Genomic DNA, 26,365 nt, shown 5'->3' with positions numbered 1-26,365 from the left:
GGGAGGCACCGGGGCGAGACGGGCACCGGCAGCGGCACCGGAGCGCAGCCCGGCTCGGGACCGGGCGAGGCGGGGGAACCGGCCGGCTCCAAACCCGCCCCTCGGCGCGGGAGGAGGCGGTGGCCGAGCCCCCCCGCCGCGCTCCAGCCCAGCCAGACCCGCGCCAGCCCCGCGCCGCTCGCCCATGGCGACCCCCGGCCCCACGCGTGCCCCGGCCCCGGCACGGAGCCGCCGCTGAGCGCTGCGCACCGGCACCGGCCCGGCGTCCAGGTAAGCGCCGCGGGCGGCCCCGGCTCGGCAGCGCCGGCCCCGGGCACCTGCCCGGCCAGGGACGCTCCTGCCCCGCGGCACCGGGAGCGGCTCCGGGGGTCCCGGTGATGCCTCTTTCCGCCGCTCTCAACCCCGGGGCTTCGCCGCTGTTTATTCCCCGCCGCCCGCGCCCGGCGGGTCGGATGCTGCCACCGCCGAACGGGGCAGAACCGGAGCCTTCGGGGTCCCCCGGGGATGGGGGGAGCGGGGGGAGCCAGCGGCGTGCCGGGGTCGGGGCGGCCTGTGCGGCCGCCGCAGGACTTTGCTTCATACTTGGAGCCCGTCCCGCCACGCAGGAACACAAACACGGCGCGGGACGGCTCCGGGAGCGCGGGAGGGAGGAGATGGGTCCTGTCTAAATATTAGTTTAAGGAACGGAAGGATCTCCAGCCGGCATCTCCAGCCCCGTCACCTTCTCCCAGCCCCGGCCGCGCCGCTGGTGCTGACCATGTCCAGAGCTCCGCTGGGGCTGGGGGGTGAATTTCCCCCCATCCTCGAGGGAGGGAATTTCCCCCTCTCGCCGCGGTCTCTCCGAAGGCTTTAACAAAACAAGGCAGACCTCGGGTGTCTTTATTGCACATATATGGTAGCTTGTAGCCAGCACTGATTTAAATCCCATCCTCGCTCCGGGAGCCGCTCCGCAATCAGGCGCCGGGTGAAGGGCACGGTTTATCCCAGCGGGAGAAGGGGCTGGTGCCTGTTGGAAGCGCCGTGTGAGTCCTGGCTGTGTGCTGAGATCCCCGATCTAAAGGCAGGATCCCAGTGGATCCCAAATTCATCCTCTCGTGGCCGCGGCTGCTCCTGGCTTTAGCGGCAGAAGCCTCTGCCTGGCACAGGGCAGAGAAACAGAGCAGGGAAGGGGCGTCTCTGTGCCGAATTTTAGGGTGTGTGAGCGCTTTTACCCTTTGGTTCCGACCCAAATCTGCCCGCTGTGGCAGCTGCAGATGCCGCACTCGGATCTGCTCCGTGCTGTGGCAGTGCCCCGGTGCGAACGCCCTCGGTGTCACCACCGGGCTCCGGGCTCGTCCTGCGCCTCCATCCCCGCAGCTCCGGGGCTGGGGGGAAGGATTACACGTTCCCGTTCCTACATCCCGGGTTTTTAAGCAGCGCTGGGTGTCGGAGGGCCGGCTCGGGCCGGTGCTGCCCGGCGGAAGGCGCACGGGAGGTGTGGCGCATCCCGGGAACGCCGGGCTGGCCCTCCCGCTCTGCCAGCGGCCCGTGCGCGGCTGCGGCGACCTCACAGCAGGATGTGGCACCGGGGCCAGGCTCCTCCGGGCTTTTCAAGGGCAGAGCCCGGCACCTTCCAGGCCTCGTGGTTGCGCTGGAAATAAAAGGAGCTGCTCCGGTTTGCTGTGGCACAGCCCGGGGGACACGCAGGCGCGGGGGACGGGCACCCCCGGGTGACCGTGCCAAGGCTGGGTGGTGCTGGGCCCGGCTGTGGTGGCACTGGGTGCCCTCCCATGGCATTGCCATGAGTCACATCGTGCTCGGCCACCTCCCTGCTGGAGCCCGCTTGGGCCGTGCCGGGCGTGGGGGCTCCAGGATGAGCTTTGGGGTTGATTCGCACCTTCGGGGGTCTGCAGGGGTGGATGTAAGATTTGCAATATCCCCTTTTTGAGGTCAGGGTACCTCTCATGAGCCCTAAACACAGCCCAGCCAATCCCAGAGCAGGTGGCACCTTGGCTGTCCCCAGTGCAGCATGGGGGGGGGGGGGGGTGGCATTCAGAGCCCTGGCTTCTCCCCACCCTGTCGTGCTGAGCCAGGCCTTGCCCTCACAGGGGTGGGTTTGGGGGGCACAAGGAGCTGGCAGCTGCCTCTCAGTGTCACCCCTGCCCGTGGAGCAGCTCATGGCACCCAGCAGGGCGAGGGAGATGCTGAGGGGAGGGGAGAAGCCCCTGTGTGTGTTGCCATCAGGAGGTGAGGTAGTACAGGACTGGTGAGGGCTTTACTGGTGTGGGTTTGTTTTACTGGTGTGGGTTTGTTTTACTGGTGTGGGTTTGTTTTACTGGTGTGGGCTTGTTTAACTGGTGTGGGTTTGTTTTACTGGGATCACTTGGCATCCCAGGAGCGCAGCCATGGGGATGGCCCAGATTCCTGGTCAAGGTGAGCCACCTGCTCCAGCACCACCATTAATGGCTTGGACTGGAGAAATCCCACCCAACTCAGATTTTTCTGGGATTTGGCCAGTCTGGAGTAGCATTTCCCTGTGAATCTTGGGGAAGAGGAAGAGAAGCTCCCTCCTGGCCGTGCCAGGCGTGGCGCAGCGCTGCTCTCGTGCACGGAGCATCGCGAGCGCGTCGGAGCGAAGCCGCCCCCTCTGCGCCCGCCGTGGGAAGGGAAATGCCACGAGCAGCTCCATTCCCATCTCTTCTCCCTCACGAAACCCAAAACAGGCTCACTTTGCAGCCCGGCATCCCAGAGCTAAATTGAAACAATCTCTTTGCCACCGCGGTGTTCTCCGAAAAGCGTTTCCTCCTGCCGTCGTTCAAAGGCCGCGCCAGCCCCTCGCAGGCGATGCCACTCGCATCAGCGCCGGCTTTCTGGGGTGTTTTCATTCGGATGGAACCACATTTAATTTGTTTTCCCTCAGCAGAGGCTCCCTTTGAACCGGCTCCAGGCGCAGTGTTGGAGGGGAGGGAGGCAGGGCAGCTCCGAGGGGTCGGCGGCCCCGCAGCAGGAGATATCCCAGGAGGGGAAGTTCCTCCTCCAGCATCGCTCCCAGGCTGCAATAATCCAAAGCAGGAGTTGCATTTTTCTCCATTTCAGCAGCTTTTTTTGCAGCACAGGGACCAGTGGTGCTTGGGCAGGGTGATGAATCCCATCCCGGAGCTCTCCCGGGCTCTGAGGATGGAGCTGATTCAGGAGCAGGGTCCTGGTTTTGTGGCTCCAGGTTTTAGGGAGTCACTTGATTAAATCCTGGCCTGGTTTAGAGGTGGTTGTAAACCCAGCCCTGGTCCTTCCCAGTGAGAAAACCAACTTTGCTCCATGGTTGCTGTGTCTGGGTCTTGCTGGCAATGGCAGCGATGCAGAAGTGACCAAGCCCCATCGCTTGTGGGGACCTTTTTCCCATTAATAATGTTCATTTTGGCTGAAGGAGCTGTCCGGGAGCCCAGGGTGTATTTATTGCTGCTGTTGTCACTCCCACCAGGGCTGTGGGATCTGCTGATGGCATCTGGTGGCCGATGGCACGGTGACACAGGGTAGACCCTGGTGCCGTGGAGTGGAGCAGGGTCTGCAAACCAAAATCCCAAATCCTTGCAGGGTCCATCCCAGTGGTTGTGCTCCCCAAGCTGTGCTGGGAGGAGCAGGCAGGGAATGCTCCCAGCAAGGTGCTGGAGCGGCTTTTTGGTTTTCCCTGGGTTTTTCCCTCTCTGCTGCCTTCCCAAAGCTGTGTCCTGGTGCAGCACAGGGGGACGCCAAGGCCAGCCCAAACCTTGGGAGTGAACCAAAGCACATTTACTGCTGAAGGTCCCAGCTGAGAACACCCATCCCATCCTCCCCGGAGGAAGGGATGGCCTCTGATTTAACAGGGCAGCTGCTGTCTTCGTTAAGTGGTGTTGGCTTATTAAAAGCACATTTTTGAGGCTTAGCAGCTCCTCAGAGCCATCTGGAGGGACGGTGCCAGTGCTAGAGGAGGACGAAGGAGGAGCAAAGCTCCGCTGAGCCAGGCTGGGCACCGACAGCATCACCCTGAACCGGGGCAAAACCCCACCTGTTTGGTGTCCAAGAGAAGTCTGGGGAGGGAAAAGGAGAGGTTGGAAGGATCCAGGCAGGATTTGGGTGGTGTGAACCCTCTGAGCATGGACAGAGCTGTGTCCTGGCAAAGCATCGCTTGTGGTGGCATCTCCCTGACAGAGGAGGGATGGGGAGGAGAGGGGGAGGTTTGGACCCCACCTGTCTCCAGAAGCAGGTCATGGAATCATGGAATGGTTTGGGCTGGAAAGGACCTTGGGCAGGGACACCTCCCACTCTCCCGGGTTGTTCCAAGCCCTGGCCTTGGACACTTCCAGGGATGGGGCAGCCCCAGCTGCTCTGGGCTGTGAATCTGAGGAACGGTCGATGTTTTCTGTCCCTGACCACAGCACAGGAGCTGCAGCAGGACCAGCTGCCAGCCCCATTCCCACAGGCAGTGACAGAGAAATGCCCCAATCCATGTTTTGCTGGAGTTCTTTGGCCGTGCCATTATCTTCCAACAGCACTTTCCCGAATTTCATGTTGCTCTGAGCAGCCTCTGGTCTGGGAAAGGTGGAAAATGGTCCTGCAGAGGTGCAGATTGTCCCTGTCTGTGCCACCTGCCCCTCCCCTCGCTGCTGGTGGCAGCTCCTCTGCAGGAGTGTGGGCAGGATTTGTGTGGCCGTGTTCCAGTTGTAATTGGTGTTTTTATGGCAGCAGGAGAAACGATGCCAATCTTTTACCCACAGCTCAGCTGGGTCTGAGCTGGAGCCCTGGGAGAGGCCAGCGGGGTGGGAAGGGCAGAGTGGCCACAGCTCTCCCCCAGCACTGATATCTGAGATGGGAGCAGAGAGAAAACTTTGCTTTTTAGGAAACCATGTGGCTCTTCCCAGTGGGAAGGAGAGATCCCAGCAGTTTTTCCCTGCAGTGACAGGAGAGCTCAGGCACGTGTCCATCCCCCTGGTATCGCCATCTCCACATGCAAAGATCCAGCTGACCCAACCTGCTGCCCCTCCAGCTCTCCCCATCACCTCCAGCCCCATTTCTCCCAAGCATCTCCCAGTTCTGGGATCCCTCTGGCTGAAATCCCCGTTCCCAGCTCGCCGCTGTTGCCGTCCCGGGCGGAATTCCTCATCTGCTCTCTCTGCAGCAGCGCTAAGTGCTTCAATGTGTTGGCAGTTGCCGCTGGAGTCGGACGGTAAATCCTAATGGGATCCCAGTCCCTGCTCCAGCCAAAACCCACTGCAAGGGTTTAGTGCAAATTGGATTTGCAAACCTCGCTCGGGTCTCGGTGCCCTCAGCAAAGCGCCCTAATCCCCGGAGGACGAGCTGGCTCCTTCTGTGCAGCCGGGAGCCCGGGATCTGTGGGGGGAGAAGAGAGGGAAGAACGGGGGGAATTCCCAGCTCGGCATCGGCATCACCTGTGCTGCCCGCTCGGGAGGCTGCTGAGGGATGTGGGTGGATGCTCATCCCGCAGGGATGCGGCTCCCCCGGGCCCAGCGCTCCTCCTGGCCCGCCCCATCCACCCTGCATCCTGCAGGAACGCTGGGTCAGGGCAGGATCTGTTTCCCTGGGGATGAGAATGGGAATTATTCAGGTGGGAGCTGATGGGATCGGGCCAGCACACCTGAGACATGTGGAAAAGGCAGAGGTGGAACCCTGGGAAAACCAGGAATTAATACCTGGAGTCCTTCAAGGTGCTTTTCCAAGGGGGAAACTGAGGCACCCTGCAGCACACTGAACTCCCTGAGGGATTTGGGGAATCCACAACGGAGGAAACCCTACAAAACAGGAAAGTGGCCAAGCTGTGCTGTGGGAGGTGACCCTGTCGTGGCAGCCCTCCTGCCTCTGGCCTATTTCTCCCTCCCTGATCCCACTGAGGGCTTTTCCTTTCTTGGGAAAAAGGAGATTTTGCCCCCAGCACAGCTGTGGCAGCTCTCAGATACCAGCGGTGTCGAAACGGGCCCAGAGCAAAGCACATCTGGGGCCTGGGCTCCGTCTCGCTGCCAAAATTTAAGCTTTTAACCCTCTTTCCCGAGGCACTGGGATTGTTCAAACAAGCCACAGTAATTAGTTTCCTCTGACAAACCACCCCTTTTTGGCATCAAGAGGTTTATTAATTCCGGTGGGGGGGGGAGCATCGCTCCGGATCCAAAAATAATTGACATTCAGAGTCCAGGTTTTGGCACGAGAGGGAAAATTTGGGCTGGAAAAGCAGCATCAGGTGTGCAGGAGATTGGCACAGCAGCACCCAAAGGCGCCCAGCAGTGGCTGGGGGGTCCTTGGCTGGTGTTATCCCTGATTTCCTCCGTGGCCACATAAACCATTCTGGTTTTGGTGGGATTTCAAGCGATATAATTTGATTTTTTTCTGCCCTTCAGCAAAAGGGGTCTGTCTGCAGGGAGTTTTCCTGCAGTCATCCCCACTTCATTCCCCGTTTTGGTGTTATTCACCTCGAGCCATGCTCCGCTCCCGCTGCGGCCCCTGGGCAATACCCTGAGGAATTTTATCAGCAATTAATCTCTAATTACTCACCTCTTTCCGTGAAGGGCGGCTCTCGCTGCTGCTTAGACCTGACAGAATCGGCTTAGGGAGGGTTTTGGGTTGCTGCAGCCTCGGTGACCTTGGCGGGGCTGTCACACACCTTGCAGGGTCAGAGGGGACACTGGGCTGGGAGCACAAACTGGGAGCACAAACTGGGAGCACAAACCTGGGAGCACAAACTGGGAACACAAACTGGGAGCACAAACTGGGAACACAAACTGGGAACACAAACTGGGAGCACAAACTGGGAGCACAAACTGGGAGCACAAACTGGGAACACAAACTGGGAGCACAAACTGGGAGCACAAACTGGGAGCACAAGCTCAGGCCGCACCGCCCATGCCCACCCCACAAACGACTTTTAAATGCTTTGGCTGCTTTTTAGCTGGAAAGGGAATAAATATCCCCGAAATGCTCAGGGTTTAATGCTGTCTCTCAGAGCTGGGGGGTGTCGGGGGGGCAGATCTCGGCCAGGTGTCCCCCCAGGCTCTGCACAGACACCCCCAGGTGTCCCCGAGCCGGGCTGGGTGACACTGCAGGGAGCTGTGCTGCATCAAACCACGCTTTTATTTCCTGCTGATTTATATTGCAGCTGCATTCCCAGCCTGCGGCGTGTCCCGGCGAGTGCCGGGGACAGGGACGGGGGGGGGGAACCAAGGGAAGCCGAGGCTGGAGGGCAAGCAGAATCATTATCTGCCCTTGCAGGGATGAGCTGAGCCCAGCCGGAGCTGAACTGGGACTGAACTGGTCCCAGACTGGTCCCAGCAGGGGGACAGAAATCCCCGCGCTCGGCTCCGCATCCAGAGGGATTCCTCCCGCCGGGCGCCCGCTGCGGATCCCGATAATTAATGACATGAAAGCCCACGCGAGACCTCCGGGGAAGGAATCAAAGGCTCCGCCGCAGCTTCCCAGGGCATGGATTTATCCCTGCGGGCCGGCAGCTTCCCCGCATCCCACCGCCGTGCAGGATGGAGGGAACGGGGACCCCGCGGGACACGGTGAGACGGGTCAGCACCGCCCCGGTGTCTGCCCCGAGGGTTCCGTGCACAAATCCAGCCCCAAAATGCGTCTGGATGGAGCTCCTGGGGGTGGGGAGACACGGGGGGAGGGGGTCGTGGCCGCGGGGTCTCTGGGTTGGGGCCACCGGAGCTGCGCTCGTGCCGGGATTTCCATCCCGGGAGATTTGGCTTCTGCCCGGGCAAACCAGCTCGGCTCGGGCACAGGATTCTCTCCCTGCCATGCAGGGGTGGCTCAAGGTGCCCCTTGGCCCTGGCACACATTGGGATTTTCCTTCCCTTTGCGCCTTTCCCTCCTGGAAGAGCTCCCGGACCCCTCTCTGGCAGGATTTGTTCTGTTCCCATTGGTTTTGGGATTTGGGAATTTGGGACAGGCACCCCAGTGCGGGGTCTGGCTGTGCTGAGGGGCTCTGGGGGGTCCTGTGCCTGCTCATTCCCAAAGATGATGCCCTTTGGTGTCTGGGATGTGGATATGGATGGCTCAGTGTCCCCAAATCCCTGCCCTGTCCTGGTGCCTCCTCCTTGGAGCTGGTTTGGCTCTGCCAAATCCAAAATGAGGGAAAATTTCAAACCCGGTTGGGCAGGACTTGGAACAGCCTGGGATAGTGGAAGGTGTGGAAGGTGTGGAAGGTGCGGAAGGTGTGGAAGGTGTGGAAGGTGTGGAAGGTGTGGAAGGCGTCCCTGCCCGTGGCAGGGGTGCCATGGATGGGCTTTAAGGTCCCTTGCAGCCCAAACCAGTCTGGGATTCTGTGATTCTATGGACTGGTGGGAATTTGGATGTGGCCACAGCAAGAGCTGCTCCGTTGGATGGAATCTCCTCAGGCTTCCTTCTCCAACCACGACCTGGCGTGGCCACCACCCCTGGCGTCGTCCCCAGCACCACGGGGCGCCCTTGGCTGATCCATCCCCATCCCACCAGCTCCGTGGGGGAGGCTTTTCCTTATGATTTCCACCGTGTTGAGGGGGTTGGGGTGGGTTTGTTGCTCTCCAGCTGTTTGGAGAGATGTAAACCAAACCCGCCGTAATTCAGCTCGAACGTAAATGTCATGGCAGCGTGGGAACGAGGGCGTTTGGCGTGTTCAGCCCAGGGGCTCTGGGAATGCTGGAGCTCCTCCTGCCCCACAACATCCCATCTCCCTCTCCACCATTCCATCTCACTCTCCCCCATCCCATCTCCCTCTCCACCATTCCATCTCACTCTCCCCCATCCCACCTCCCTCTCCACCATTCCATCTCACTCTCTCTCATCCCATCCCACCTCCCTCTCCTCCATCAAATCTCCATCTCCACCCTCCCATTTTCCTCTCCACCATCCCATCTCCTTCTCTCCTATCCCATCTCCCTCTCCTCCATCCCACCTCCCTCTCCTCCACTTCATCTCCCTCTCTCCCATCCCATTTCCCTCTCCCCCATCCCGTCTCCTTCTCCCCTATCCCATTTCCTTCTCCACCATCCCATCTCCCTCTTCCCCATCCCATCTCCCTCTTCCCCATCCCATCTCCCTCTTCCCCATCCCATTTCCTTCTCCCCCATCCCATTTCCTTCTCCCCCATCCCATTTCCTTCTCCCCCATCCCATTCCCCTCTCCCCCATCCCATTTCCCTCCTCTCCATCCCGTGGGTCCGGGCCCAGCTCCAGTTCCCTCACTGGGGTCACACTCCACCCCAAACCTTTCCCAGAGGAGCAGGGCTGCATCCCAGGGCTGCGGCTGTGCCTGGTTTGTGGTCGGCCCTTTGGGGGGGGGGTCTGGGGGAAGCTGGGGAAGAGCTCTGGAGCTGCTGGGCTGGATTTCACTGAGGCAAAGCAGAACCATGTGTCCCACGCTCTGCTCTGGTTCTGCTTAGGGGGACTGGGAAGAGCTGGAGGGGGAGGAGGAGGAGCAGGGATGAGCTGAGGATGCCTCGTGGTCGTTGCCGGGGTCGGCATTCAGAGCTCGAGGCTGTGCCAGTGCCGGGCTGGCAGCGCTGCCAGCAGGGATGAGGTGTCCCTTGTCCCCAGAGCAGAGCTGGAGATGGAAACAGGGACATTTCCCCCTCCTCTGTGCACCCACTTGCTGCCAAAAGAGCAGGAAAATCCAACAGGTCCACCTGGATCAGGGTTTGGGGCTTTTTTTTCCTCTCAATGCTCCCCGTTTTGGGGCCAGTTTTGGCACTTTGAGACCAGTTTGATCCAGGGGCACTGCAGGTTCCAGTCCTCCCAGTGCAGCACCTGCCCTGGCCAGCAGTGTTGGACACACCGATGCTTTTTGGGAAGGTTCAGTCCCCAAGAAAGTATTTTGGGAGCTTGTGGTAAATTTCGGGGAAGGTCTGATGCAATTTTGGGAAGGTCTGAAGGAGTTTTGGGGGAAAATCTGAAGGAATCTTGGGGACAATATGAGGAAGTTTTTGGGGAAAATCTGAAGGAGTTTTGAGGACAGTCTGAGGACATTTTTGGGGAAAATCTGAAGGAGTTTTTCTTATGGTCTGAGGCAGTTTTGGGGAAGATTTGAGGCAGATTTGGGAACAGTCTGTCTCTCCACCACCCTCACCCTCTCCAGGACAACCCAGCCCCATCCTGTGAGCAGGACCAGGCGTTGAGCTGGAGCTGCTGCTGGAGGAGCAGCGTCCGGAGCTGCTGCCCATGGAAATTGTTTAATTCCTGCGGGATGAGTCACGAGGAGCCGGGATTTCAAAGCAGCTTGGCTCCCATGTAAGGCACTCAAATAAACAGTGTGTGGCAGGTGGAAGCTCTCTCTGATGTCCCATCAAGGCCTCCGTCTTTCCAAGTGTTTTGTGTTGCCAAAAATCCTTCGGCCACACCGTGGCTTCATCCATTCTTGAGGCTGGGCTCTGGAAAATAATGAATCAATGCCCGGAAACATGAATCGACGGAAAATTTATGGCACACTTAGAATATAATGTCTTTTGGGTCCTCTGCTTTGAAGCATCAGCGCTGAAAGTTTTGGCGTCTCCTTCTTTCAACCCTTCAGCGAGGAGGATTTAAGGAAAAAAAAAAAAATAAATTCACTTTTCTCCCTCACCTCATGACTCTGTGAGCTTTGAGGAATCTGTGGATATCGGAAACAAATCGCAAGAGTCTGCTGGAAAAACGGGGAGTGGGGTTGAAAAACAAGAGCGAGGGGAAAAAGTGAGAGTGTGAAAAGTGAAGGACGCCAGAGAACCCCAAACCTTCCACTTTTTGTGGGCAAAAAATGTCTGTGGGGATGGAGTTGCTGGATTTTGATTTATCAGGAAAAACAAGTGGAAACACCGTCATCCCTGGAAGCGTCCAAGGCCAGGTTGGACAGGGCTGGTCTGGGGCTTTTTAGAGCAAAAGAAACCAACAGCAAAGCCTGGAATAACTTTGTTGTTATTGTTTTGCACACTGGAGCTGGGATTTGAGTCTTTCGAAAGGTCACAGGCGAGTGGGTGGGGGCCAGGATTTCTGGCTGCCGGAATGGGAGGCTTTTTTATGGGACGTGCAGCGAGGCTGGAACCGCTCTCCTAAAATTTTATGGGCCTGCAAGAAGCCAGAGGCCCTTTCTCAGGTGGTGGGATCGAGTGTCACAGCCCTGCTCCAGCCCCAGCCTTTTCCTCCCCCGAGCAGGACAAAGGGGGCTGAGCCCCCCTGGGTGATGGAGGTTCAGCTCAGGGGTTTGTGTGATCCCACTGCTGGTTGTTCACCGTGGAATTCATCTCCCAAAATACCCAACATCAGCTGGTAAAAGCTGTTTGTCCTCCTGGAGAGCAGAACAAAGTGTCCTTCCCCCCCCCCCAAACCCTCCCCTGGGGCTGCTGGTTTTTCACAAATCCTTCATTTCCACTGATTTTGTCCAGGAACAAACTGGGCTTTTCCTGGTCCTGCACCACTGAGCACTGATCCTGCTGGGAAGGGTTTGGATGCCAGGGAATTTTTAGTGCCTGTTCCCTGCTCCTGCTCTTATTTCCAGGGTGAAATCTGAGCTGAAGGCACCTGACTATCGTGGAATTCCAGAATGGGAATTTAAATATCCGGTCTCACCCCCTGCCGTGGGCAGGGACACCTTCCACTGTCCCAGGCTGCTCTAAGCCCCATCCAGCCTGGCCTTGGACACTTCCAGGGATCCAGGGGCAGCCTCAGCTTCTCTGGGAAATTCATTCCTGGGCCTCATCACCCTCCCAGCCAGGAATTTAATCCCAATATCCAACCTATCCCTGCCCTCTGGCAGTGGGAAGCTGTACCCTGTGTCCCATCACCATTCCCACAGTGTCCTGTCAGGATGATGAACGTGGATGTGAACACACCTGGCATCCTCCATCCTCCTGCATCCTCCTGCATCATCCTCCATCTTCCTTCATCCTTCTGCATCATCCTCCATTCTTCTGCATCATCCTCCATCCTCCTTCATCCTCCTTCATCCTCCTGAATCATCCTCCATCCTCCTTCATCCTCCTCCATCCTCCTCCATCCTCTCCCATCCTCCTCCATCCTCTCCCATCCTCCTCCATCCTCCTCCATCCTCATCCATCATTCTCCATCATCCTCCATCGTCTTCCATCATCCTCCATCCTCTCCCATCCCTCTCCATCCTCCTCCATCCTCCTCCATCCTCCTCCATCCATCCTGGAGCATCCTCCAGCATCCTCCATCACTCTCCTGCAGGATGGGGAGCCCGGCTCTCCCTTGACTTGATGGGATGAGACCTGGTAGCAGACGGGGCTGGCACCACCCCCCTCCAGTGCTCCCAGTGCTCCCAGTGCTCCCAGTGCTCCCAGTGCTCCCAGTGCTCCCAGCAGCCTCTCCCAGCTCCCATTCCCGGTGTCCAGGCCAGCGCTGCCGCTCCAGACCCGCTGGGATTCCATCCTCTTCCCTCCTTATAAGGCCAAACGATTCTTTTTCTGTCTTGGCATTGTTTATAACGTTGAAAATGTTTAGACTCTGGCTGGGTCCTGCAATGATCCTGTAACCTACAGGGTACCTCATTCCTGTTGGTGGACAGGGAATTATCTGCATCCCATAAAATCAAGGGATGTGGTGATGAGGGGGCGGCCACAGCCCTTCATGGTGTTTTCTACAATAAAAATAAAAGCAAACCTGTCGAATTCCAGTTTAAAACAAAAATTCCCCCCCCCCCCCCCTCCGTAAATTCTATTTGGTAAATACTATAAAAGTGGGATTGGGTTTTTCTCCTTTTGTCCTTTTTTTCCCCTTTCTTTTTGTTTTTTTTTTAACACTCCCCCCCCCAAAAAAAAAATTATTTAAAAAGGAAAAATATTTGGAGTTTGCAAGGAGCTGAAATAAATATAGGAGCCAAGAGGTGGAAGGACAGGGACATCAAACCCATCAGAGCCAGCGGCTCCTCCTGCTGCTCTCTGCTTCCCAAGGGAACGCACCAGGGAAGAGGTGTCCCAGGTGTCCCAGGTGTCCCCGGGTGTCCCCAGGTGTCCCCAGGTGTCCCTGGGGTGACAGGAGTGTCCCTGTCCTCAGCCACTGTGAGGAAACCTGGATGGAGGGAGGGGCAGCAGGAGCCCACCTGCCAGGGCAGCTGTGTTTGTTGGGAAGGGGTGGGATGAGGCCACCAGCTTGTCCCCAGTGGTGTCACCTCATCCTCATTGGTGTCACCATGTCCCCATTGCTGCCACCTCCTCCCCATTGGTGTCACCTTGTCCCCATTGGTGCCACCTCATCCCCATTGGTGTCACATTGTCCCCGCTGGTGTCACCTCATCCCCATTGCTGCCACCTCATCCTCATTGGTGCCACCTTGTCCCCATTGGTGCCACCTCCTCCCCATTGGTGTCACCTTGTCCCCATTGGTGCCACCTCATCCCCATTGGTGTCACATTGTCCCCGTTGGTGTCACCTCATCCCCATTGCTGCCACCTCATCCTCACTGGTGCCACCTCATCCTCACTGGTGCCACCTCATCCCCATTGCTGCCACCTTGTCCCCATTGGTGTCACATTGTCCCCGTTGGTGTCACCTCATCCCCATTGCTGCCATTTCATCCCCACTGGTGCCACCTCATCCCCATTGCTGCCATTTCGTCCCCACTGGTGCCACCTCATCCCCACTGGTGTCCCCTTATCCCCAGTGGTGTCACCTCGCCCCCATTGCTGCCACCTCATCCCCATTGCCACCACCAGCCCCAAGCCACCTTTCCCACCAATCCAGCACATTCCCGGGCTGCCCCTCGTGCCTCAGTTTCCCATCTCAGCACCGTGCTGGTGTTGGGAAGGGAGGAGCTGGAGCCAAGGGGATCCCACAGGAAGGATCCCCCATCCCAAGCCACAGGGAGGGAGGGAGGGAGGGAGGAAGGGGCTCCGGGGGCTCGGGGCACTCATTAAGGATGTTTGTTTTGCCTGTTTTGCAGAGTTTCAATGTTCTGACTTGCTCTAAGATGAAGGTATGGAAGTTTGCAGCCATTGCATCGATGCTCCTCAGTTCCGTGTTATCCATTTTAGTTTGTAGAGACATGTTCAGCGGAAGCCGGGAATTCAGCCCCTTGCCTTCCTCGCCGTCTTCCTCACGGGATTCCTCCTCCTCCTCCTCTTCTTCCTCCTCCTCCTCCTCCTCCTCCTCCTCGCTGCTGGCGGCTCCGCGGAGATCCCCACGGGCCCTGCAACGCCACGGCTCTCTGCTGGCCCAGTGTAAGCTCCTGCTCCTCCATCCTGGGGTCATTGTTCCCCCCGCCACCCCAAAGATCCCCCAAATCCCTGTGGGGTCATTCCCTGCCCTCTCCTGCATCCAAACATTCCCTTTAGGAGGGTTTAAACAAGAACTTGGGGCAAGCAGGAGGCACTGGGCACCAAACTTTGGTGTGAACACAGCAGCTCTCCACTGAGGGAAATTCAAACAGCTCAGTTCCAGCAAAGGAGCTGCTTTTATTCCCTTCAAATGGCTCTTTTTTGGTAATTTTTTTTTTTTAATTTTTTGTTCCATGCTATTTTTTACAAATGGAAAATGTCAAACGGGAGCTGAAGATGAGGGCACGGCAGCAGCTCCCCCTGCTCACCCCTCGGTGCTCCCTGAGGGCTGGAAATCCCCACGTGTTTGTTTTGATTCCAAACCAGAGGAACTGCTTTTTTTGGGTGGAAATTTGGAAATCAATGACAAGCTGTCAAACCACGCTTTCCTTTGTCTTTCCTGTGCCTCCTACAGAGCTGAGCTGGAATAACCCTGGATTTAGGGTTGGGACAAAGGGATGTGGGTGTTGCCAGCAGTGGCTGGGCACAGTTTGTGTGTTGGCTGCTGGCCCTGGGGTCTCAGGGGCAGCCCTGTGGGTCTTGGGGCTCCCAGACCATAGTGAAACAGTGCAAATAGCAAATTTATTGGGGTTTCTCCCCAAATCCACCTGCCCCAAGGGACCTCTGTCCTAGGGGATATTCACCCACTCCAGGGAATTTTCATTCTGGGGGATGTCCTCCCACCTCAGGGAATTTCCATCCTGGGGATCAGCCATCCACCTTAAGGCACCTGGAGGATCCTGAGATCCTCATCCATGGAGGATCTCCCATCTCAGGTGACCTCCATCCAGGTCCATGTTAACCCACCCTGGGAATCTCCATCCTGGGAGTCGTGCACCCCAAGGAACTTTCTTCCTGGGGGATGTTTACCCACTGTAGGGAATCTCCATCCTGAGGTTATCCACCCACCCTAAGGCACCTCCATCCTGAGGTTATCCACCCACCCCAAGACAATTCCATCCTGAGGTTATCCACCTACCCCAAGACAATTCCATCCTGAGGTTATCCATCCACCCCAAGGCACCTCCATCCTGAGGTTACCCACCCACCCCAAGGCACCTCCATCCTGGAGGATCCCGAGACCCTCATCCATGGAGGATCTCCCACCTCAGGCCACCTCCACCCAGCCCAGTAACCCCCACCCCCCACGGGGACACCCACTAACGGCGCCCCCTCCTCTTGCAGACAGCGCCTTGCTGGAGAGCTACACGGAGGGCGAGATCCGCCAGCTGATCTCGGCGCTGGTGGAGCGCTACCGCCAGGCCATGAACTCGGGCGGGCACGAGCTGCCGCTGTTCCCTCGCGCCGGCAGCCGCCGGAAACGCGCCCGCGCCCGCCACAAACCCTGCGAGCTGCGCGAGCTGGAGGTCAGCGTCAGCGAGCTGGGCCTGGGCTACGAGTCGGACGAGACGGTTCTGTTCCGCTACTGCAGCGGCACCTGCGAGGCCGCCGTGCGCAGCTACGACCTCTCCCTCAAGAGCATGAGGAGCCGCAGAAAGATCCGGAAGGAGAAGATCCGGGCCCGGCCGTGCTGCAGGCCGCTGGCCTACGACGACGACGTGTCCTTCCTGGACGCCTACAACCGCTACTACACCGTCAACGAGCTGTCGGCCAAGGAGTGCGGCTGCGTGTGACGGGGCCACCCGGGCAGAGGGACCGGGATGGAGGCTGGAGTGGCCGGAGGAGGAGAGACTGAGCCGCTGGCGTGTCCCTCGGTGTCACCGTCCCGCCGGCCGCGCAGGACTAGAGACGTGGCCGCGGCCGTGGCGGAGGCGGTTGGAGCGGTGACGGCGGCTTGAGGCGGTCGTCCCCTCTGCAGGTGGCCCAGAGGTCCCTGCTGAGGTGACAGTGGGCGTGCAACGTGCACAGGGCGTGTCCAGCCCTCGGCGTGCACGGGCTGCACTGCGTGTCACGCGTGTCATGCGTGTCACGCGTGTCACAGGCCACGTTACCTGCACAGGGGGTGGTGCAGTGCAGGTGTCTCTGGCATGGGGGACCCGCACGTGCCAGGGGTTCTGTGCCAGGGTGTGGCACGGGGGTGTGGCACAGGGGTGTGGCACAGGGGTGTGGCATGTGCAGGGGGTGTTGTGAGCAGTGCCGGTGCTGTGTGGTACTGGACAGGGTGTGCTGCACGCTCAGGGTGTGTTTTGGAGTGTGCTGCACACCTGGGTTGTGTTTTGGGGTGTGCTGCACAATCCAGGTGGGTTTTGGGGTGTGCTGCACAGCTGGGTTCTGTTTTGGGGTGTGCTGCACACTCGGGGTGTGTTTTGGGGTGTGCTGCACAGCTGGGTTCTGTTTTGGGGTGTGCTGCACACTCGGGGTGTGTTTTGGAGTGCTCTGCACACCTGGGTTGTGTTTTGGGGTGTGCTGCACACCTGGGTTGTGTTTTGGGGTGCATGACAGGTTCAGGGTGCGTCAGGTGCCCTGTGCTGCCCCAGGGTGGGAGTTGAATCCTTCTCTCTGTAGCTTTGGGGTTTTGTGACCACCCTGAGCTGCTGGGGGAGGTCCAACCGCCCCAGGTCTCGGTGTCTGGGGACACAGAAACGCCGACAGTGGTTTCTGTGTGGCTCTGACTCCCTCTGGCTTGTGCCCCTTTTGCCACCGTCTCATTCCTGCAGCCCTGGGGCTTTTCTTCTTAAAACTCGGGATAATCTGAAGTAACTGGATTAACCTCCTGTGCCCCTGCCACGGGCAGCTGGGCCGGAGCCCGGCCACCTCCAGGGAGGTGACAGAACCTCCCCAGGGCCACCAGCAGAACTGCAGCATTTGGCGGTGTGGGCAGGAGCATCCCTGGTTTGGCGTCTCCCAAAAATCCCCCCGGCTCTCCCGGGAGTATTCCCCATCCTGTGGTCGGGGCTGGAATCCTGCAGGAGAGGGGACTCAGTCCTGGGTTTGGCTCCGCTCGCATTTACAGCAGTGTCACTGCTGTTTACTCAGCGGGGAAATAAATGAGCCCGCAGACTTTCACATTCCCTGGGCAAGCTCGATTTGTTGCCTGGGATTGATGGGTTTTCTCCCCTTGGCTCCCTTCCCAGAAAAAGCAAATCATAAACAGAAGGAGAATATTGGTGTCATGTCCTGGGCATTAACCAACGCGAGGGAAAACACTCCGTGTGCCACCCCCCCCCTGGAGTCCTGGCTCCTCTCTCCAGACAAACAGGGGGAAAAAATCCCTTGTGCCTTCATCCCGAGGAGGAGGAGGGCTGCTGGTGGTGATCCCAGCTGGTGATGGTGCTGCAGGATTTGGGGGAGCAGGATGGCATCCCTTGGGATGGGATGGGATGGGATGGGATGGGATGGGATGGGGTGAGGGGCAGCATCTCCAGTGTTGGACCAGCCACGTTCCCGACCTCCACACAGGGCCAGGCTTTTGGGGGAATTTTTTTTTCCCCTTTCTTTTTTATCCAAATGCAGCTCTTGGCTGAGCGGAGCCAGGGTGTAGTGGAGGAATATAAACACCATCCTTCAGCAGGGCTGGGAGCCCGGGAAGGCAGCCTGGACTCCGTAACACGGAGTTTTCCCTGGATTTTGGGAAAGGCTGGAGGCAGCCGCGGGTGTGGGGCGTGAAACCTGCACCTGGGAAATGGGAAGTGAGAGCGGATAAACTCCACGCTCCAGGTGCAGCTCCCTAACCACGGTGTGAGTTTGCAGGCCTGGAAATGGGAAAAGTTGCCCAAAATAATCAGCTGGAGGATGGGAATGGCAGATGGGCAGCGGGAACCGCGCCGGGCTCGCAGTGGATAAGCGGCTCACTCGAGTTTAAGAAAAAAAAAAGCACCCAAATCTAATAATAATAATGATAATAATAATAATAACTGTCCTCTCAAGGGCTTGGGTGCTTTCCAGGCCTCGCTGGTAATAAAGCTAAAATTAGTTTTGTTGCAGTAAAAAATAAAGGAATGGAAGCAGAGCAGGGAAGGCAGGGAAGGTGGTGTGGAAGCAGTGCAGGACCTGATGCTGCAGAGGAGGATTTGGAGCAGGAGCTGCCTCTGCTCAGTGTTTGCACCCTGGTTTGGGACAGTTTTTTTGGCAGAATCCAGGGATTTAGGGTCCCTTGATGGTGGGCACCCAGCCCAAGGGACCCTCCTCTCACCAGGGTGGTGGTGGGAGCCGCAGGAAGACGAGGGGACAAGGGAGGAGCAGCTCGTGCTGGGACATCTCCCAACTGCCAAAATCCCCCATTCCCAATGCAAATCCATCTTGGAGCCCCCAAAACCGGGAGGAAAACCTGACTCAATGCAATGGTGTGTTAAAACCAGCAGGAATAGCTCCAATCCATCATTTTTTTGCTTTTTTTTTTTTTAATTTCCCCCTGCTGCCAGTGGAGCTCCGGCCCGTGTGGAGGGGATGTTCCCCATCTGCCTCACGCTGCTCCTGCTGGGGTTTTTTGGGAACAGCTGGGATTTGCAGCCGCAAAACTCCCCGATGGGGTGAGCTGGGGCATCGTGGTGTGGCCAAAAGGATGGATTCTGCTTCCATGTCTTTTTCAGGGCTCCTCCTCCTCCTCCTCGTGGAACTCCTCCAGCTGTCCTGGTGCCATCCCGCTGCCAGCCGGCCCTGGAAATGTGGTTCCAATCGAAAGGCTGAGGTTTCCCTAATGCTTTCCATTTCTCCAGCCCCCTCTGCTGTAATAGGAGCTGGAGCTGTCCAGAAGAATGCCTACAATGAAAAAAAAAAAAAAAAAAAAAAAAAAAAAAAAAAAAGTGGAAAATTCCCTCCTCAAAGCCGCAGCAGAATCTCATCTGGCTCCTTCCTCAGCATCCCATGTGCTGTGGCTAATATTAATATTATTATTATTAATAATAATAATAATAACCAGTGTGGAGCAGCTGTTGAGGGGATTTTGGGGTTGGGTTTTTGTTTGTCCGGGGCTGCAGCTCCTCCTGAGAGAGGAGGGTTTGGAAGAGCAGGAGGTTTGGAAACACGAGGAGATGTTTAAAATGCTCCCGGTGGTTGTGACAGTGCAAAAATCCCAGCGTTGTGCTCTGCCAGCCCTGCCACGGTGAGTCCTGGGATTTCCAGTGGGTTTTCCATCAGGACACGCTGTGCTTGGGGAAGGATCCAGCTCCAGCTCGGGATCAGATCCACACATCCCACAAATCTTTCAGGATCCCATTTGCTCCCAGGGTCTCGCTGCCAATTTGGGATCCACGGGGGGGAAATTGGGTCCGACGTCGTCGTTTCCACTCGATGAAAGCGCTCGCAGAGAGAATGTTCTGGGTTTAAACAGCTCCAGGATCCTGCTGGGGAGAAAGGATTTTCCCAATTTATCAAGAGAAATGATATTTTGGTGGGATTCAGAGCCTCAGCTTTTTCTGCCTGTTGTAAATTGGGAACGGGGCTGCCACGTGTTTTTCTTCTGGGCTGAACAAAGCGTGGCCTCGAAGGGGAGGCCCAAGAGAAAGGGGGAGAAAAGGGGAAAAGGGGGGAAAACTAAATAAAATAAAAAGGAGGGGAAATGGGGGAAGCAAAAAGGGAAAAAAGGGGGAAAGGAAAAAAGGAAAAAAGGGAGAAAAGAAAAAAGGGGGGAGGAGAAAAAAGAAAAAGTGGGAAAAAAGATGCAGGAGAAAAAAAGGGAAAAGGGAGAAAAGGAAAAAAAGGGAGGGAAGGGAAAAAAGCAATTAAAATGAAAAGGTGGAAATGGGGGAAAGAAGAACAGGTAAAAAGGGAAAGAGGAAAAAAGAGAAAAAGGGCAAAAAGGAAAAATAATAAAGGAAAAAAGGGGGAAAGGGAAAAAAGGAAATAAAAAGAAAAGGAGGGGAAAGAGGTGAAAGAGAAAAGGGGAAAAGGAAAAAGGGGAAAAAAATGGGGAAAAGGAGAAAAAAGGAAATAAAAGAGGGGAAAAGGAAAAAAGGGAAAAGGAAAAAATGGAAAAGATAAAAGAGAAAAAAGAAAATAGGGGGAAAGGAAAAAAGGGAAAAAGAAAAAAGAGAAAAAAGAAAAAAAGGGGAAAAGGAAAAAGGGGAAAAGGAAAAATGGGGGGAAAGAAAACAAAGGAGAAAAAGAAAAAAAAGGGGGGAAAAGAAAAACTGGGAAAAAGGAGAAAAAAGGAAATAAAAGAAGGGAAAAGGAAAAAAGGGAAAAAGATAAAAGAGAACAAAAAGAAAAAAAGGGGGAAAGGAGAAAAGGGAAAAAGAAAAAAGAGAAAAGGGAAAAAAAGGGGAAAAGAAAAAAGAGAAAAAAGAAAAAAGGGAAAAGGTAAAAAGAGAAAAAAGAAAAAAGGGAAAAGGTAAAAAGAGAAAAAAGAAAAAAGGGGAGAGAAAAAAGGGAAAAGAAAAAAGGGGAAAAGGAAAAATGGGGGGAAAGAAAACAAAGGAGAAAAAGAAAAAAGGGGGTAAAAGAAAAAAGGAGAAAAGGGAAAAAAAGGGGGGAAAAGAAAAAAAGGAGAAAAAGGAAAAAAGGGGGGAAAGCAAAAAAAAAAAAGGTAGAAAAGGGGGAAAAGGGGCAAAGGGATTCCTGTTCCAGCGCCGCCGGCACCATCCGGATTTTCCTGTTCCCCTCCGGAATCGCCGGGCCCGTGCCCGGCTGCAGAAGTGGATGCAATGCATCTGTATTTTGGATACTGCTATTTATTGGAAGTAAATTATGTTATTTATTTAGATCCCAAAGCGCCGCCTCCCAAACGCCTCCCGCGCTCGCTCCCTTTTTTATGTTATTTATTGACCCCGACGGTGCCAAGTGCAGTTTACATTTATTACATTTGTACCATTTATCCTGAACCTTTGTGGGGGGAGAAATAAAATAAGATAAAATAAAATGAAATAAAAAGCTGTTTGATATTATTTTTTTTTTTTTAAACAAGCCTGAACTCGGGTGTGATCTGTTCCATCCTCGTGGCAAAAGTGGGAATAAAAAAAAAAGGATTTTTATGGATTTCTCCTCTATCATGGGGTTTTTTGGGGGGAAGGCACAGAAATAATCAGATTTGGCCCTTCTGGAAATGGAGCTTCCAAATGGGTTGGCTCAAAAATGTGAAAATTCTGAGGAAATAATGTGAAATGGGAAAGGGAAAGGGAAAGGGAAAGGGAAAGGGAAAGGGAAAGGGAATAATCTCTGTCCTTCAACACCACCAGTCCCAGACCAGTCTGTCCAGAAAAACAGAATTTATTTTGATTTTTATTCCAAAATAGGCTCAAACCTGGCACCGGAAAACAGAGAACAATGGAGGGGGGGTGTGTGGAAAAAGGATAAAAGGTTTATAGGATTTTTTTGGGAATGGAAAAAAAGGTCTGTTTATATTCCCCCCTCATGCCACCCAGAGGCCTGACAGGCATGGCCGAGTCAAACATTCCCGCTCCGAGCTCCACTTTGTAAATATTTTAGGAAGAATCTTTGGAGAGCCATAAATCTCCCCCCGTGCGCGTGCACGGCGTGTGCGCGCTCCAGAAAATCCGTGAAAAACGCAAATCCTGCTGCCAGCCTGTCCAGAATCAAATAAATAAATATTTAAAAAAAAATCGAGAAATTAAAGTTTGATGATGCAATGGGAAAGGGCTGCTTGGAAAAATCCGATTCCTCCAAAAGCACACACACACACAAAAAAAAAAAAAAAAAAGAATAAAAAGAAATTTAGGATGAAAACAGCGGTCGCAGGGAAAAAATGTGAAGTTGGGAAGTGTTGGGATCAGGGATGGTTTTGGGTGTAATTCCTGGTGTGTGTTGTCAACTTCCATAGTGTAAGTGGCAAATTTTTGTTGCTTTAAGTAAAGCAGTTTCATTTAAGCCCTGGTTTAGAATTCCCAGCTCTCAGATGATGTTTAGTATTCCTTTGGTCATTTTGCAATGGAAAAAAGGAACGAGGCAGGAAATGGGATTGTCAGTGTTGAACCCCAGTGTTGGAGCTTCCCAAAATCATTTCCCAGTGAGAAAAATCCCTTGGAGCTTCTCAAAATTAACTCCCCGTGAGCAAAATCTCCATTTGGCTTGTGCTGATACACAAGCAGAGGGGAAATGAGGATGGCAAAGGGTGGTGATGGAAAAAAGGGATTTTTGATGGTCGTGGTTGATCCTACAGAAGGATTGCAGGAGGAACAGCAGCTGGAATTCTCGGAAATGTTTGTGAAACGCTGCTGATGGAGCAAACAATTGCATCCCTGTGTGCACTGCTGGGCTGGGAGCTGATTTCCCTCATGGAAAACCCCTGCGGTCAGGACAGACCTTTGGAGGGCTCAGGGATCAACAGCCGGGAGAACGGAGTCCAGGGCATCGGTGGGGATGGGGAGAAGGTCCTGGGAGCACCCAAAGGTGGCCAGGGAGAGCCCAGGGCAGAGCAAGGGCAGGGTGCGGCTGCAGGACTGGGAGAGAGGGACTGGGAGAGAGGAACAGGACTGGGAGAGAGGAGAGAGGGACTGGGAGAGAGGAGAGAGGGACTGGGAGAGAGGAGAGAGGGACTGGGAGAGAGGAGAGGGACTGGGAGAGAGGAACAGGACTGGGAGAGAGGAGAGGGACTGGGAGAGAGGAGAGAGGGACTGGGAGAGAGGAGAGAGGGACTGGGAGAGAGGAGAGAGGGGCTGGGAGAGAGGATCCGGGCCAGCTCCTCCTGCAGCCAGAGCAGCAGTCTGGCGGTGCCATCCCTTTCAAGGACAGCACAGAGTCCTCAGGAAGGGTTTGTGGTGGGAATTGTTCTTCCACCTTCCCCTCCTGGCCACTCGCTCTGGTTCTCCAACCTCTGGAGCTGCTCCAGAATTGTCCAGAGGGGCTGAAGGTGAACTTCTGCGAGACTGGCAAAACGAGTTCTTCAGGGAGCAGCCAAACCCACCCCAAAACTCCTCTTCCATTCTCCAGCAAAACAAAGACATAAACACCCCACCACTTCCTTGTCTTTGTTCACTCCAACGCTCCTCTTGTCCCTCCGTTCCCAGTGCGTCCAAATCCCGGGAAGCTGCAGGAGGACAAAGGGGGCGTTGAGCCCTCAGCAGCTACACGAACCACGCGGCCAGGTCGGGCACGGCGCGGTACCGGGGCTCGGTGGTGTGCAGGAAGTGACAGGCCCTGCAGAGCCGCAGGGCCCAGCCCGTCCCCAGCACCGGCTGGAACCACCGGCGCCACTGGAAGTAGCCCCGGTACCTCTCGGCGTCCCAGGCCAGCTCCAAGAGGAACCGCGCCAGCTCCCGGGCGCTGCCGAAGTCGTCGACGTGGATGAAGGAGTCGGGGGGCAGGAAGCGCTCGTAGTTCTCCCGAGGAGGCCCCAGCACCACGGGGACGGCGCCGGAGGACAGCGCGTTCCTCCAGAGCTTCTCGGTGATGTAATCCTGGTGCTGGGAGTTCTCGAAGGCCAGGTAGAAGGTGTACTGGGAGATGGTGGCGAGGAGCTGGTCGTGGGCCAGCAGGGTGTGGTTCTTGCCGTAGACATCCACGGGGATGTGTTTCCTCAGCTCCTGGTAGTACCTGACCCGGCGCGATTCCTCCCGCCAGTTGCTGACCACCCAGGCCACCAGTTTGGATTTCTGCGGGATGGTGACGGGCTGGGGCTGCCTCAGGAGCTGCAGCTCCCCGTAGGGCACGAAGATGTCCGAGTCCCGCCGGTAGGACATGGTCAGGTTGAAGAGGTCGTTCATGTCGCTCAGGTTTGAGGAGTGGCTCGGAGACTCCATGTTGAGCCAGATCCAGGACTGGGTGGGGAGCCGGGGCAGCCGCGCCAGGCGCTCCCGGTCCCGGCACACGTCGCGGTGGTGCAGGATCACGGCGTCCGCCTGGCACCAGTGGCTGCGGCGGACGGTGAAGTGACAGCGACAGCCCGGGCAGCTGAGGAGCTCCGAGCAGTCGGTGAAGTTGAAGTGGAAGCCGAAGGGCCACATCCAGAGCAGGATGGACAGGCCGCGGCCACCCCTGGGCGGGGTGCTGGCGTTCCCGCAGCTCGGGAATTTCTGGGCGGAGGGAACGGGGGTAGCGATGCTTCGGCTCCAAAGTCCTGAACGGACGGAGGGAGACGATGAGGCCGAAGATGGCGCCGGAGAGGAGGAGGATGGTGAGGAGCTTCTTGAAGGAAATCTTCCATCCCTCCCTGGCCTTCATGGGTTGATCTGCAAACAGCAGAGGAACAGGGGGAGGAGGAGGATGGACGGAAACCCAGGAATCGCAGGGAGGGCGGGAGGGGGCCCTGGGGTCACAGCTTGGCGGGGACAGGCAGCGTGGGGCCTTGGGGGACATCGAGGTGCCAAAGGGACGGTCCCTCAGCACCGGGGCTGGCACATGGAGACCCCAGACCCCCCCAGAGCCAGACTCCGCTGGCAGCCGCGGCTTCTCCTTCTCCTGGGAGGAAAGCGGGCCTGGAAGGCCTCGGCCTACAGGGGCCGCCATCTTGGATTGGCCGCCATCTTGGATTGGCCGCCATCTTGGATTGGCCGCCATCTTGGATTGGCCATGATAAATGTACACAATACACACTGTAAAAATATATTTTTAATATATATTTCTATATCTATATCTAGATCTAGATATAGATATAGATATATATAGTGTATAAATATAAATAAATAACTACAACTACAACTAAACTATAACTATAACATAAATATAAATATAAATCCACATATAAATATAAATATAAATCCACATGTAAATATAAATATAAATATAAATATAAATATAAATATAAATATAAATATAAATATAAATATAAATATAAATATAAATATAAATATAAATATAAATATAAATATAACAACTATAAATATAAATATTCTATAAAGATATATATACCATGTAAATATAAATACAATAGAAATAGAAGTACTACATCTATTCTATATATACATCTATAATAGATAAAAATACAGATGTATATACATATAAAATGCCATATATGTGATACATAAATTTTATATTTATGTGATGCATAAATTTTATATGTATAGTTCCACATATTTATTTCTGTAGATATTTCATTTATATACATATAAAATACTGTACATAGCACATACATTTTATATTTGCAGTTTTATATCTGTGTATTTTTATATCTGTATAGTTAATATAAATATATATATAACATACATATATTATGTATATTAATATATATATAAATATTTTTTTAAATTATGTAATTCATACACATAAAATACCATAGTATATACATTATATAAAAGTATATTTTCTACTTCTATACAATATATAGAGGTATGCATAGAGGAGTGTACAAATATATATATTATTTTAATTTAAATATATATACACTGTTTTATATATTTTTGTATATATCTTCTAAGTGTATATTTATATATATATATAAATTTATACAGCTATGCAGCTTTTATTTATCTATATAGTAAAATATGTATTTATACATAAATGTATACACATATATACACCTTTTATTTATATATACATATAATAAAATATATTATATACTATTACAACGAGCCATGGGTGTTTCCTTCTCTTTGCATTGATGACTTCATCAAATATTTCAAAGCAGCTCATCTGTACTCACGGAGGAGCCAGAGATTCTCTGTGCCAGGGCCTCCCCACCCTCACAGGGAAGGATTTTTCCCAATATCCCACCCCAAACTCCTCCAAGGACAGGTGAAGAGGCCTCGTGCATCACGGGGGGGACAGGGAGAGGTTGGTTCTTTGCCATGGCCACAGGGAATGGGTCCTGCACTGAGCTTGGCTTGGATGTAAACCAGCCCTTGCGTGTAATTACCACGCTTAATTAGCTCCAGCTGTAAACGTGGATGGTTGGTCTGGAATTAAAGTCACAGGGAGAACTTTGGTACGGGTTTGAGGTGGTTTGGACAGGCAAGAGGTGCAAGTTCCAACACGGCGTGGAAGATCTTGCATTCCAGGCCTTCTGTGTTTCCTGGGGGTCACCTGTGTCCAGGTGTCTCCTGCAGGCTTGGGAGTGCTCAGGTGAGAACAAAAAATACGCCATGGCCGGAGGGATGGGGTTGTAACTCATGGTTTGCTCAGCCCGAGCTCACCTGGCCGTCCTGAGGTCTAACCTGGCCACGAGAAGGAACCAGAGGTTCAACATTCTGCCTAAAAATCCCATACCTGAGAAACTTCCTGTCCTTTCCCTACAGCACAGGCTACAAGTGGCTTAAAGATTTGAGTTTCCAGCCCCAGGGGAAGCCTCAAGTGTCAGGACCCCAGAGCAGCAGAGAAGAAACCTCAGGCAGGT

General features: G+C 54.7%; 2 protein-coding genes across 3 annotated transcripts; one reads left to right on the top strand and one right to left on the bottom strand.

The window, feature by feature from the left end:
* The first annotated feature begins 209 nt into the window (after positions 1-209).
* On the top strand, positions 210-16,248 carry NRTN (neurturin). 2 transcript variants are annotated; one of them, XM_053999509.1, is made up of 3 exons: positions 210-270; positions 13,872-14,148; positions 15,430-16,248. In XM_053999509.1, exons 2-3 carry the CDS (start codon positions 13,899-13,901, stop codon positions 15,876-15,878), a joined length of 699 nt encoding a protein of 232 aa, XP_053855484.1. In that variant the 5' UTR covers positions 210-270; positions 13,872-13,898; the 3' UTR covers positions 15,879-16,248. The 2 variants fall into 2 exon arrangements, with proteins under 2 accessions (XP_053855484.1, XP_053855483.1); XM_053999508.1 differs by lacking the exon at positions 210-270 and adding an exon at positions 7,457-7,523.
* Positions 16,249-22,749: 6,501 nt separating this feature from the next.
* On the bottom strand, positions 22,750-24,609 carry LOC128819328 (3-galactosyl-N-acetylglucosaminide 4-alpha-L-fucosyltransferase FUT3-like). The gene is given in 2 exon segments (XM_053999431.1): positions 22,750-24,128; positions 24,130-24,609. Coding segments are annotated over 2 exon segments (1,431 nt in total). The 5' UTR covers positions 24,595-24,609; the 3' UTR covers positions 22,750-23,162.
* Between the last annotated feature and the right edge of the window lie 1,756 nt (positions 24,610-26,365).

The sequence above is a fragment of the Vidua macroura genome, chromosome 26, assembly GCF_024509145.1.
Source record: "Vidua macroura isolate BioBank_ID:100142 chromosome 26, ASM2450914v1, whole genome shotgun sequence".
Lineage (NCBI taxonomy): Eukaryota > Metazoa > Chordata > Aves > Passeriformes > Viduidae > Vidua > Vidua macroura.
This window is presented reverse-complemented; position numbering and strand designations above follow the sequence as displayed.

Coding starts and splice junctions, on each gene's coding strand:
- NRTN (XM_053999508.1), top strand. CDS start 7,494: ATGGAGGGAACGGGGACCCCGCGGGACACG. Junction 7,524..13,871: donor CGGGGACCCCGCGGGACACG/GTGAGACGGGTC, acceptor CCTGTTTTGCAG/AGTTTCAATGTTCTGACTTG. Junction 14,149..15,429: donor CGGCTCTCTGCTGGCCCAGT/GTAAGCTCCTGC, acceptor CTCCTCTTGCAG/ACAGCGCCTTGCTGGAGAGC.